Source organism: Felis catus, chromosome A2 (assembly GCF_018350175.1).
Source record: "Felis catus isolate Fca126 chromosome A2, F.catus_Fca126_mat1.0, whole genome shotgun sequence".
NCBI classification, from domain to species: domain Eukaryota; kingdom Metazoa; phylum Chordata; class Mammalia; order Carnivora; family Felidae; genus Felis; species Felis catus.
Window position 1 is genome coordinate 108,465,045 of NC_058369.1, and position 14,107 is coordinate 108,479,151.

The 14,107-nt window shown below is 35.6% G+C and overlaps 1 protein-coding gene across 7 annotated transcripts in view; it reads right to left on the bottom strand.

The window, feature by feature from the left end:
* AGMO (alkylglycerol monooxygenase) overlaps positions 1–14,107 on the bottom strand; it is a 386,647-nt gene that overhangs the window by 309,154 nt on the left and 63,386 nt on the right. For all 7 annotated transcript variants that reach the window (XM_019825539.3, XM_006929227.5, XM_011280414.4 and 4 more), the window contains one exon: positions 8,852–9,003. In XM_019825539.3, coding sequence (XP_019681098.2) covers positions 8,852–9,003 — 152 coding nt within the window. The remainder of the gene's footprint in view (positions 1–8,851; positions 9,004–14,107) is intronic.

Sequence of the window (14,107 nt, forward strand, 5' to 3'; positions counted from 1 at the left end):
TAATAAATAGGCTGCAGGGTAAACTGGGGAGTGTTGCTGAGGATTAATTTATCAGTTTTATTATTGCCAGTCTAGAGGATCCTGTATGACCAGAATCCCGTCATCCTCATTCTCTTTCTTCCAGTTCCCTAACGGTATTCTCCACAGATGGTTTCTTAATATTCCTCAAGTATGCCTAGCTTATTCCCTCCTAGGTACTTTGCATTAACAGGTTTTTTGTGTAGAAAGCTCTTTCCTCAGATATCCCAAGGATGCCTTCTTCGGCTCATTTAAATTTCTACTAAAATGCCACCTATCACCTCTATGAATCCCAAGAGAGGTCTTACTTGATTCCTGTATTCATCACCCTCTATCCCATAGCACTCCTCACTACCTGGAATTATATTACATATGTTTTACATCTGGATTTCCTTCCCTATTAAAATGCAAACTTCATAAAGACAGTGGCATTTATTTGTTCACTACTATATTCCCAGAAATTAGAAATTACTAGAATATAGGTTCTCATCTAATATCTGATGAACAACTGAATGCCTACTTCATAGGGCTGTTCTGGGAATTGAATAATATAATATGCTGCTTTATAATATAAAGCACCTAGTCAAGTACCTAGCAATGTAATAAAGATTAATCAATAATAATAGTAACACTTAACATTAACAATGTACAAGTCATTTTCCCGAGGTTTTGCCCATTTAAACTTTATAAAATCCTATCATGGGAGCACCTAGGTGGTTCAGTTGATTAAGCTTCCCACTTTGGCTCAGGTCATGATCTTGCAGCTCATGAGTTTGAGCCTGCATCAGGCTCTTTGCTGACAGCTCAGAGCCTGGAGCCTGCTTCAGTTTCTGTGTCTCCCTCTCTCTGCCCTCTTCCACTCCTATGCTCTGTCTCTTTCTCTCAAAACTAAATAAACATAAAAAAAAAAACCTATCATGTGTATAGTATTATTCACATTTAAGAGATGAAGAAATTAGAACAGATTAATCTGCTCCAAATCTCAGTTAATAAGTGGAAATACTAGGAATTGAACTCAGGCAACCTGATTCCACAATCTATGCTTTTTAAACATTCTCTAATGGCTTTCAATAATAGTTGACTTTTAACGATTGGGATTGCTATTAATACTATTACTATCATCATCATGAGGATTATGCATTTTAAACAGAATCTCATTTTTTTAATGCACGCTGCTTTGAGAAAAATTGATCAGTTCATTCAGAAGTGTGCAAATTTAAGAGTAAGTAACAATGAGGACAGGATTTCTTTTGTCATTTTCTGTGTTTGTGCTATAATCATCATGGTACTTTACCTATTATAATTAAGTAATTATTAATACCTATCATCCATAGTAGAATGAACAATCAGTGACCATATCAGTTACTAACAACACTATCTCCGGTACCTGGTATAGGGTTAATACATAATAGGTGATCATTAAATATTTATTGAAAAATTAATGTACAAATAGTTTATAATGGTAAAAAAAAGTCTCTAAGTTAGTTGATAATATTTCCAGACATCTTCACTTAGTTTTTTCTCTTGATAATTTTTTTCATAGTGCTATTTTCATATGGTAACAATAAATTCAGTCACAATTACAATTGTTTAATAAATGAAAGAGGATAGAATTGCAGTTGATTTGGCTTCTTATGGTCTAGAATGGCTGGGATCAAATGTTTTCTTTGCTAATGTATCATATGCATTTGGTAAAAGACTTCTCCAAATTCTCCTTTTGAACAAAATTACTTGGGAAAAAATATGCTTTTCCCACATCATATTAAATGGAGTATCATTTCAGTTAAATCCTAAAGGTTACCCTAACTTAAGTTTGTCTCTTTTCTGACCATTTTAATCACCCCTAAATCTTCACATAAGCCTCCATCATGCGTTCTTAGTGTTGGCATATTAATTAATTAATTGATTCACTCATTCATTTTCACTTGGTTCATGCACTCTTAAAGCATTTTTTAATTCAAACTCCACAAAACTGAGAGATTAATAATGCCAATAAAATCTATTTCAGAGAGGTTAATCCTAAAGTTATGTGTGTGGTAAATAGTTGCACAAATAGTTATACAACTAGATTTCTTGAAACAAATTCCAGTGCTCTGTCTGCTATGTGACAGGCAAGTGTACTAAGTCCTAGCACTAAAGGAAAAATAAGGCACATGTCTTAAGCAGTCGCAAGCTGACTAAGGCTCATAAATTAATCTTTAATCCTTCTTTGCCTTCCAGTTTCATTTTGATTGCTCATTTCACAGCTTTCTTAATCCCTGGAAAATATTACCAGAGCCATCCTCAAATGCTCCCAACTATTCCTGGAAATATTTCCTGGAAATATTTCCACACTTTAGTATCAACATTCAAAAATAGGCTGATGGAGATTCCTGAAACTCTTACCCTTTATCATCAAGCGTATGATTTGCCTGTTTGATATCTCAGTGCATCCATACTTTCAACACCTGGATGATGGCTCAAATATTTGTGTCAGATGTGCTTTTCATATAATACCTACATCTTGAATCTAAGTACACTAAAGGAAATTCAACTTGTAGCCTTAAGCATGACCACAACTACCCGTGATAAAAATAAGCTCTTTCTAAGAGGAAAGTTCCCTCAGATGGGTTTTTCTGAGGGGCAATAATGGTAATCTTTCAGTTCATTTTAAGTACTCCTATGAACAAGTGTTTACCATCAGACATAGTGTTGCTTCTGTCATTAAAATGAACTCAGAGGAAAACGGTTGATACAGATGACATGTTTTTTAGTAGAAAGTAATACTGAGAAACTGGCAAAACTCCCTTCACTGATGTTCTGAATGATCACTACTCCAAGGATTGAGAGAAAGGAAGAAATGACAGAAAGAGGTGAGAGGAAGGGCTGCAACTTAAGCAAAAACAGGCTGGACTTCACCCTCACTGATCCAATGAGAATAAAATCACAGTATATTATGAAAATATAGTGAAACATATGGCTCAAGAATGGATCAATGGAACAGAATAGAGAACTCAGAAATGGACCCACAAACATATGGCCAACTAATCTTTGAAAAAGCAGAAAAGAATATCCAATGGAATAAAGACAGTCTCTTCAGCAAGTGTTGCTGGGAAAACTGGACAGCGACATGCAGAAGAATGAACCTGGACCACTTTCTTACACCATACACAAGAATAAACTCAAAATGAATGAAAGACCTCAATGTAAGACAGGAAGCCATCAAAATCCTCGAGGAGAAAACAGGCAAAAACCTCTTTGATCTTGGCCACAGCAACTTCTTACTCAACACGTCTCAGGAGGCAAGGGAAACAAAAGCAAAAATGAACTACTGGGACCTCATCAAAATAAAACTCTTCTACACAGCAAAGGAAACAAGCAGCAAAACTAAAAGGCAACCGACAGAATGGGAGATGATATTGGCAAACAAAATATCAGATAAAGGATTAGTATCCAAAATCTAAAAAGAACTTATCAAACTCAACACCCAAGAAACAAATAACCCAGTGAAGAAATGGGCAAAATACATGAATAGACGTTCTCCAAAGAAGACATCCAGATAGCCAACCGACACATGAAAAAATGCTCAACATCACTCATCATCCGGGAAATACAAATCAAAACTACAATGAGATACCACCTCACACCTGTCAGAATGGCTAACATGAACAACTCAGGCAACAACAGGATGCAGAGAAAGAGGATCTCTTTTGCATTGTTGGTGGGAATGCAAGCTGGTGCAGTCACTCTGGAAAACACTATGGAGGTTTCTCAAAAAACTAAAAAGGGAACTACCCTACAACCCAGCAATTGCACTGCTAGGCATTTATCCACGGGATACAGGTGTGCTGTTTTGAAGGGACACATGCACCCCCATGTTTATAGCAGCACTATCCACAATAGCCAAAGTAATGGATAGAGCCCAAATGTCCATCGAGGGATGAATGGATAAAGAAGATGTGGTATATATATACAATGGAGTATTACTCGGCAATCAAAAAGAACGATATCTTGCCATTTGCAACTATGTGGATGGAACTGGAGGGTATTATGCTAAGTGAAATTAGTCAGTCACAGAAAGACAAATATCATATGACTTCACTCATATGAGGACTTTAAGAGACAAAATAGATGAACATAAGGTAAGGGAAACAAAACTAATAGAAAAACAGGGAGGGGGACAAAACAGAAGAGACTCATAAATATGGAGAACCAACTGAAGGTTACTAGAGGGGTTGTGGGAGGCGGGGGGAAGGGATAAATGGGTAAGGGGCACTAAGGAATCTACTCCTGAAATCATTGTTGCACTATATGCTAACTAATTTGGATGTAAATTTTAAAAAATAAAAAATTTTTAAAAAATATAGTGAAACATACAGCAAAGAGCTACAAAAAGTAGGTATATTCTGGTATTTTTATTTTTATTATTTAAAACAAAATTTTAATGTTTATTCATTTTTGAGAGACAGAGTGTAAGCGGGGAATGGGCAGAGATAGAGGGAGACACAGAATCCGAAGCAGGCTCCATGCTCCAGCCTGTCAGCAAAGAGCCCAACACAGGGCTTGAACTCACAAACCGTGAGATCATGATCTGAGTCAAAGTCGGATGCTTCACTGACTGAGCTACCCTGCCACCTCTATTCTGGTCTTTTTAAAAAAAGAAACACAAATGTAGCCGAATGGAGGTCACTTATTCTTCAATAGAGACCACAAACTTGGTACTACCACAAAATAAAATAATTTCTAAGCAATGAACACTTGCTTATTTTTATTTAAACAGTGATGGAAATTAAAATGGTCTAAAATCAACCCCTGTTAGAAGTCAGAAAAGAATGAAAACAAGTGAAATTTAATAAGTCATATAGAGAGGCCAACTTGATCATAATAAAATTGTAGGAATGACTAAATAATTACACAAAAATCATGATCACCCACCCTTTTTAGCTACAGAAAGAGATAAATAGAAAATGAACTAATTTACTTGTTGAGTAAAAGAACTGGAGTTTGAGGGGATTGTATAAAGTCTTATTATAACAATTTTACAGATGAACTTCTTTATTTCAGAAATGAACTAAATTGTATTATACCCTAAATGTGTAATCAGTGCCACAGAATAGAATATTAAAGGTAGAGTCAGGATAAACTTCAATTTACAACCTTATATACTATGTAGGGAAGCTGGCTTTATCAATCAGAGTCTAATCAGGAGGAAAAAACCACACCAGTAATTTGAGTAAGAAAAAGCTAATGTAAAGAACTATTAACTAATAAAAAAGCAGTTAGCTACTAAAAGGTAAACGAGGAGTAGTTCAGTGGTACAGAAGTAGCAACTAGGGAACAAAACTATTGCCTAAGCACCTGAGGGAGAGTAAAAAATGCAGGCATGTATGAATTTAGAAAACCCCCTTCCATCCTCCACCAAGTCTGAGTCAGACATCTTTGGAGAGGCTATGGCTACTTCAGGAGCTCTGGTGGGAACAGAGGAACTTCCTAGAGCACACAGCCCCCAGAGGGTGTGTGTTACAGGCAATCCTCTGATGTGGTCCTTTGGAAGACAGAGGATCTTACCAAAATGTATAGGCTACAGCTAAACCATGGTTACTACCAGGTTCCCTGGGCACCCATCTGCTAAGTACCTCATGGAAAAGAGCACTCTGAAAAATGGAAGCAAAGCCCCTGCTATTCTGGCCCTGGAGTATCCCTCCAATCTTTTAAACTGACAAAGTCTAATACCAAGTAAGCTTGCAAATATCTGTAGGGTCTACCTCTGGTAACACAAGAGATACCAAAGAAGGGTTTGGAGAAGAGGGGCAATAAAATTAATAACTGGTTTCTTGTTTTTCCGCCATCCTTGGTTGTGGAAACTGATACAGATAAAATCTGTGTAATGTCACATGTTTATGCTTATAGTTACAAATGATAATTTCTTGGTTCTTATTTTCTAAATTGGGTTACCTTTTGCATCATTCTGACTTCAAGCTACTCACTAAGAAATCATATAGGTGGCATTACTCATTAACTTTTTTTGAAGAATAATGTATGCAAACTTTAAGTACACAACTCAACATATTTCTTACAAACACATACACTCTTGCAACTATCACCCAAGATGAGATAAAATCTACTACTAGCACTCTGGAAGACTCATTCTTACTCTTACTAAATAGTAATCATTTACACTGTAATGATTTTAATGTTCCCTTAAAAATCTTCACCCGATTTCTTGCATGTTTAGTATAACTCATAGGAAATTCAAGGAAAAAATAATGCATCCTTTTGTATTGGAGACTAAGCATGCCAGAAGCCACTTTAAATTTGAGATGAATTTCATTTTGTCTTTTTACATTTCCTTCTTAAGATGTCAAGGCATTCTATAGAAATTACTGTGTTACTCTTGTTTTTCTGTAAGTTGACAATAATTAGCAATGAATTTCTAATGATCCCAGAGGGAAAGGGAATGAAATATAAATAACACAATAGACTCAAATATCCTCCTGTTCTTTTGTACAGGAATAGAGATCAAAATCAAGTTTTTGAGAATAAACTCCTTCCATAACTTTAATGTGAGAAAATTCTACATGGATGCAAACCAAACAAATAACAAGAAGAAAACAACAGCAAAAAACCTAGCGGCAATTTGGGTTACTAAAGAAATAATTTAAGTATATGTAAAAACAAAAAGTATATATTGTTTCTTCAAAACTCATAGCATTTAACATGTCAACAAATGTGGAATGTGTTTTTATTTTATTATTTAACTGCAAGTAGTGAAAGGAAAGTAACACATTAAGTAGGAAAAGAGGGTATTTTCCTTATTATATTTTAGGACAACATTAGGATTTTAGAACTATTCAAACTTCTCAGTTAAATAAACTTGACTAATTAACTAACGTTGGTTCGTAACCCAAGAGGCTCAAGAAATTTGATATTAAAAGTTTTTCTTACTCCTGTGTACTTCTAGATTTCTAAAAATCCATTTAATATTTTACATTATTATCACAAAAATTTTAAATTTGACTACCATACTGAAGGTTGACACTTTCAACTACTAATTTATTTTTTTTCCTATGAGCTTTCCATCACAAGTCAAAGATCTTTGAACTTATGATTAGACTTCATAGCCTGAAGGTGGTGAGTGTTTTTCCAGAAGGTTTTTAGATTTTTTTTTTAATGCCTGCTTCCACTGGATTTGGTTCAAAATTTTCTAATGGGAAGCATACTTTACACAGCCTCGATTCTGTGTATTTAATATATTATTTTACTTTATTGCTCTTCCTTAACTGGAGCACTTAACATCAACATATTTTTAGAAGTTTTATATTTGGTAATATTTTGTTGGTTCTTTGTTTCCTGTTATAATGGGCTTTTAAAGATTAAGCGAATTTGCAGATTTCCCAAACAAACACATCTGTACAGGACAGTGTGATATTAGAAGGCTCCTGAAATTGAATAATACAATATAAATGCTTTCTGCATTACCCATTTGCTGCATAGAAAATGAGGAATATTGCCAATGGGTTTATTTTAGGGAGAAAACTACTATTTTGAAATAAAATACAAAGATTACTACATGACCATATTTTATTCCTAGTCATGTTCAATTTGGGAGTATCCTCTTGCTTTATACACAAGGAAATGATGTCAGGCACTGACATATTATTTTCAAAGACAAAGGTTATCACACACAAAATAAATAATTTTTTCTAGTTTATTTGTTCCTTTCAAATTGTTTTAATGAATTAACATTCTTTATAGTTTGACTGTTTACGCATGGTTAATGTACCTAACAAAAATAATGCTGCATTTAAAATTTCGTGCCTTAAACATAATGCTAATCTATGTCACTCCTATTTCCTCATCCTTGCTTGGGAAGGATATTTGGTCACCATCCTCCTACACACATTGCTTGGTTATTCACCCTGATCTCAGGCCTCTTCTTGCCATCCCCCAATTAATTTTTATTATTATCCCAGGTTTCTTCCCCTTCCTTCCTTCCTCCCCACACACTCAACCCAACCACCCACTGAAATCCTCAGTTCTACTCTTCAGTAAGTTTTCAAAATTAGCACATTCCCCCATTTCCCTTCAGAAATACGTTTGCATGCCTTCTTCCTCCCTAAAGACTATTTGCTCACCTTAGCTCTACAATCATTCTCCAACCTCTACTTAGTCCTACCTAGTTTAAGACCGTTTCCTGACCTTCCATTTCCCTTTCCATAACAAAACATTGTTTGGAAAGTTCAGCCAGTAATCCCAAAAAACAAATTCAGTGGGCCAGTGTGGTAAGAGGGCTTTGTATTAGATAAGAAATTTTACAAAACTGTGGTAATACTGAAATGCATTATGGTTAGTGCCTAGATGATTGCATTTTCATTTGCAGTGAGGAATTACTGCCAAGAACTTGAATCACTCTTACGTATGACAGCACACATTACCCAGGATTCCATGCTGTTTCAGAGCTTTTCTGAATGACCATTGATAATTGTGACATGAAGTCTGATAATGTGTGTAAGAGTCTCTAGACTCTACCAAGCATGTCATAATAAGAAAAATGTAAGGTGGTATATTAAAAAGTAATGCTACAGCCATCACATTCTCAATAGTTTTTTTGCAAGTTAGGTATAAGAGGTGTGAAAAATGTATCTCTAATAATTTCACCTTTTAAAAAAAATTCAGATTTTTTCCATTTAAATTTCAAACTAAACTTTCATCATTAATCTTTATATACTTTAAGACAAACCATGTTTTTCACTTATTCATTCATTCAATATTTATTGAATACCTGCTATGAGCCCAACACAGTTCAGCATAAATTATCCCTAAATTATCAATAAAACCTTGATTTGCAACTTACCATGGGCCATGCGATGGAACCAGTAGTAGCCAAAATCAACTCCTAAGAATGTTAAATACCAAGTCCATGGAGAATCCCAAGGCAAAATGATGAGCCTGTAGTTCTCCCAGATATAAATGTATGTGGTCAGTTCGATGCTTCTGGAAAACAAACTGGAAAAATAAAATTTACAATGATTATACCACTTTTAAATGTGAAATTATAAAACATTTTAGGTAACATTTAAAAATTAATGTATTCATATATAAAAATAAAAGTATTTCTCCTTTTTTTCTCACAGTTCTATCAGACCTTTTAAAAGGCTCAATTTCCTTGGTATCAAAATGTTCCATGAGATATTTCCTTTCGTTTCACAGTTATCATGGATGCCAGCTATTTGCACTCTTGATTTCATGGAATTTAGGATGCCATTCCTTTTTTCTTCTTCTTTTTTTTTTTGTCTCTTAAAATATTTTCATAGAAACCATACAACATAAATATGACAAAACTACAACTTATTTTCTGTGACTGTCATTTCCAAATCTTAATGAAGAGCACAAGAAGGGTGCTTTTTAAAGGAAGTTTAAAAGGTATAAAGTTTAAAGGGGACTGCAGAAATGCCTACTGCCTTAGATCAAAGTTGCTTCTGGCTAACTACTGTCTTTATTTCTCTTTATTCCCTTCTTCTCTCTTTTGCACACAGACTTATACTCTTATGTTTTTAGATGTTATACTTAGGATCACAAATTGGATTCTCAAAGAATTTCAATAATTCTTGTAGTAATATAAACTATAACTCTAAAGATGTAAGGGAATAATCTTTCCCTAGAAATAATGTGTAAAAACTTAGATACCACAATGAGATGTCACATTACACCAGTCAGAAAGCTAGTATCAAAAAGACAAGAGATAACAGGTATTGGTGAGGATATAGAGAAAGTGAACCCTCATGCACTGTTGGTGAGAATATAAATTGGTGCAGCCACTGTAAAAAAACAGTATGGAATTTCCTCAAAAAATTGAAAATAGAAATGCCATACGATCTAGTACACCTACTGCTAGGTACTTACCAAAGAAAATGAAAACACTAATCTGAAAAGATATAAGTACCCCTTTGTTTATTACAGCATTATTTTCAATAGCTGAGATAAGGAAACAATCCAAGTGTCCATCAATAGACGAAAGGATAAAGGAGACGTGGTAAATACATACAATAAGATATTACAGTGCCATCTGAGATCTTGCCATTTATGCCAACACAGATGGACCTAGAGGGTATGATGCTCAATGAAATAAGTTATACAGAGAAAGAGAAATGCTACATGATTCCATTTATATGTGGAATCAAAAAAACAAAATAAAAAAAAAAAGAAACAAAAACAAAAAAGGATTCATAAATACAGAAAACAAACTAGTGGTTGCCAGCAGCGGGGGTGGGGTGGGGGGGGCGGTGGGAGGGGGAAGGGTGAAGCTTCTAGTTATAAAATAAATAAATTGCAGGGATGAAGCTACAGCATAGGGAATATAGTCAATAATATTGTAAAACTTTGCCTTACAACAGATAGTAACTACATTCATCGTGGTGAGTACTGCATAATGTATAGAACTATAGAATCACTATATTACACAACCAAAACTAACATAACACTGTAGGTCAACTGGAAAGCTACTAAAATTTTTTTTAAAAATCTAGTTAAAAGAAACAACTTTTTTTTTTTAAAAACCCAGACACTGGAATATGGTTTGCCACCTATGCTACCAAGCTTCTATAAATTCTTACCAAGAACGTTCCAAAAAATATATAATATACTTCAATCTGATTAAGTGTAGCATTTTCTCTTGAAATTATCTGTAATCAAATTTAAGTTTAGACTAAAGATAATCTTTCCTGTATCACTTCTATAAATTTGGTTGAAGTGACTTTTTCTTTTATATTTATTATTAATATGTAAAATGAATTGATCACTCTAATAAAAATTCACTTATAAACTATGAACAGATGAAGAAATTGTTAAACATTCTAATTTTAAATAAAAGCTGAAGAAGCAGCTCAAATTAGTATATTATTAAATTCACCATTTCAATAGTATTTCCCTCTACACAGTGAGCATCTATGAATTAGCATGTAACTGAGTCTTTTGAAGATATGGGCCTTTAATTTTAATCTACTTTTGACTTTAATTATGATAGGATTATAACTATGATTTAATAACTTTAAAATTGTCTCCTATTTTGAATACTTCAAATTATTAGTTAATCTATAACATAGAACATTAGGTCACTTCACAACAGCATTAATATAAATAATGAAAAGAAATGTCAAATGCCTACATTTTTTACAAACTTTTTTTTTTTTAAAGAGAGGGAGGGAGGGGCAGAGAATGGGAAACAGAGAATCCCAAGCAGGATCCATGCTATCAGCTCAGAGCCTGACATAGGGCTCGATCCCACAACCAAGAGATCATGACCTGAGCCAAAATCAATATTTGGCCGCTTAAGGGACTCAGCCACCCACATGCCCCAAAAGCCTACATTTTTGAAATGACTAAACATTATCAGATCTTAAAACCCATTTTTTTCAATTTGAGATTATTGTTAGTTCTTTAATTGTCCCCTGTATGTGAAGAGTTAGGAGAAATCAAAAAAGTGGCAAATCACCCTATATTGGTGGGTGGTAGGTTTCTTTTTCTTTTCTTATTTTTTAAGTTTAAAAAAAATTATTTTTTCAAAGAGCAAAGAACCCGGGGAGGGACACAGAGAGGGGGACAGAGGATTCCAAGAAGGCTCTGTGCTGATAACCGTGAGCCAGATGTGGGGCTTGAACTCAGGAACCATGAGATCATGACATGCAATAGACTGAACCACCCTGATGTCCCAGTGGGTGGTAGTTTTCAAAAGCCAAGAAACTTACATAGAAGGCTTTGGCCAGCCTCAATATCAGCAGATCTCTATTCCTGCCTGCTAAAATCTTAAAAGTTCATATAGAGCTCTTTCTTTTTTTAATGTTTGTTTATTTTTGAGAGAGAGAAAGAAAGGGTGTGTGAGCAGGGGGGTGGGCAGACACAGGGGGGTGGAGGATCTGAAGCAGGCTCTGTGCTGACAGCAGAAAACCCAATGCGGGGCTCGAACTCACTAACCATGAGATCATGACCTGAGCCAAAGTCGGATGCTTACTTGATTGAGCCACCCAGGCACCCCTGCATCTCTTTCTTGTTTAATATAATTTATTGTCAAATTGGTTTCCATACAACTCCCAGTGCTCATCCCAACAAGTGCCCTCCTCAATGCCCATAACCCACTTTCCCTTCTCCCCCACGCCCCATGAACCCTCAGTTTGTTCTCAGTATTCAAGAGTTTATAGAGGTCTTAACAGGGTTCAGTCACATATTCAGTCCAAATGGTCTCAACACCTTATTCTTCAAAGGTTTCATCCTTAAAACAGCTGCTAGTATGAGAATAGTAACAGATTATATATTCCAAGGACAGGGAGAAGGTAAGGAGACTCTGATTGCCTTAGTCTAGCTCAAGAGTCATCCAGTGAAACATCCTCCCAATAACCTCCTCTAACAATTAATTATATGGCTAGAAAGAGCAGTTTTGTCCCTGAGGGTGAGTTCTTGATCCAAGGGAACTGCCTATGCAGAACTCCTGTCACACCCAGCCATGTCTTGCATATTTCAGAATCCCAATCAGAAAAGTTCTGAGACTACTTGCAGGAACTTCATGGGCCTCTTTCCTGGTCGGGTCCTCCAGAAGGCCAACCTATGCAGGGGTGTAGACTACTAGACATGACAAGGTAATCCAGAGTGACTTTTTCTAGATATGCAGATAGAGCTGGGACAAGCATTCTGGGATATTCACATACAAGTGTTTGTCATCCATCATGAGAGAATAGGCCATGGGCCAGAGGCTCCCACACTGTTCTGAAACTCTGAGGAATCCAAAATCTCAATATATAAAACTTGTCTTCCAATTTGTTACCCAGGTTATTTATTATGTTGTTCATGGCAAATTATGCTCAGAGACTAATCATTTATTTAAGGCAGGTTTACTGTGGGATTTATAATTTATAATAACAATATTTCACAGGCCAGTGGCATACGGGATCATGCCTCTTAATAAGCCGATAAAGAAATAAAAACTCCAAACCAATGATAGATTAATTACACTCTTGTTTTAGGCAAAGGGGAGATGGAAGAAATGAAGTCCAGATTTAGTGAAGGTATGCATTTCTATGGGTTGGTTATCAGAAGAGTTAGCTTAGTCACCAAGAGCTGATGTGTAGCTGTCAGCACAAGTTGAAAGGCCCTTGTTGCTAGAGCACAATGCTGGCAGAGAAAAGGCACGAGTGTTGGTGGGCAAGATGATTTCTTTCATGGGGCTGCCACACTGTTTTCACCACTGCCAGCAAGAAGCAGCCTTGTCATGGCAGGAGGTATTGTCCCAGGGTCTTAAGTGAGCTATGTAGGTCAGCAAAGAGCAGCTTTGCCAATTTGCAAGTAGCTTGAACAATTTTCTTTAAGTCCTCACAAAGTCTTACTTTTTAAACTTTAAACGTCCGTTACATCATATGTTCCTATCAAAAGCATTTAGTAGCACATTATGATGGCATTGTCCTGACAAGGCTTCCTCAATGTAAAGAAATTCATTCCTTAGATCAAAGCAACTTTGCTTGAGCCATGTTGAAATCGTAACAAACTAATACACAACATTTATCAAGGTGGAGGATAGGATTCAACGAATCATTCAATAAATTTAAGTTGAGAATCTACTAGGTGCCAGGTACAACAGGAGATTGGGAGGACACACTGGTGAACATGGCAATCAAAATCACCTGCCTCATCAATGTCCCATCTATCCAGAATCTTCTTTTTTTTTTTTTTTTAAAGGTTCTATCTCCCTGGTCAGTTCCACAGACAATTGAAATAGGCTTTGAAGATACTAAAATTTCAATACAAGAAAGAGGGTCCCTGGAAAACTTCCACTTGCAAAACAAAGAGAACCTGCCTACAATTGAAATACTTCTTGATTTCCTGTACAGGTGCCAGGTCTTGAGCAGACACCCAATTTATTACTCTGTCAACTTACTTATTAGGGTTGACACAAATCGAGCTGAAATATGCTTGATATTCTACAGTCAATACTTTTTTTTCACACTTTAGCAAGAAGCTAAACCTTTCCCAAAGCAAAGGCAAAGTGGGGAGAAGCTATGGGAGTTAAATTCCCTGCTTTCTATCAGCAAGATGAATATGATCCTCTTCCATCATAGATGGGGAA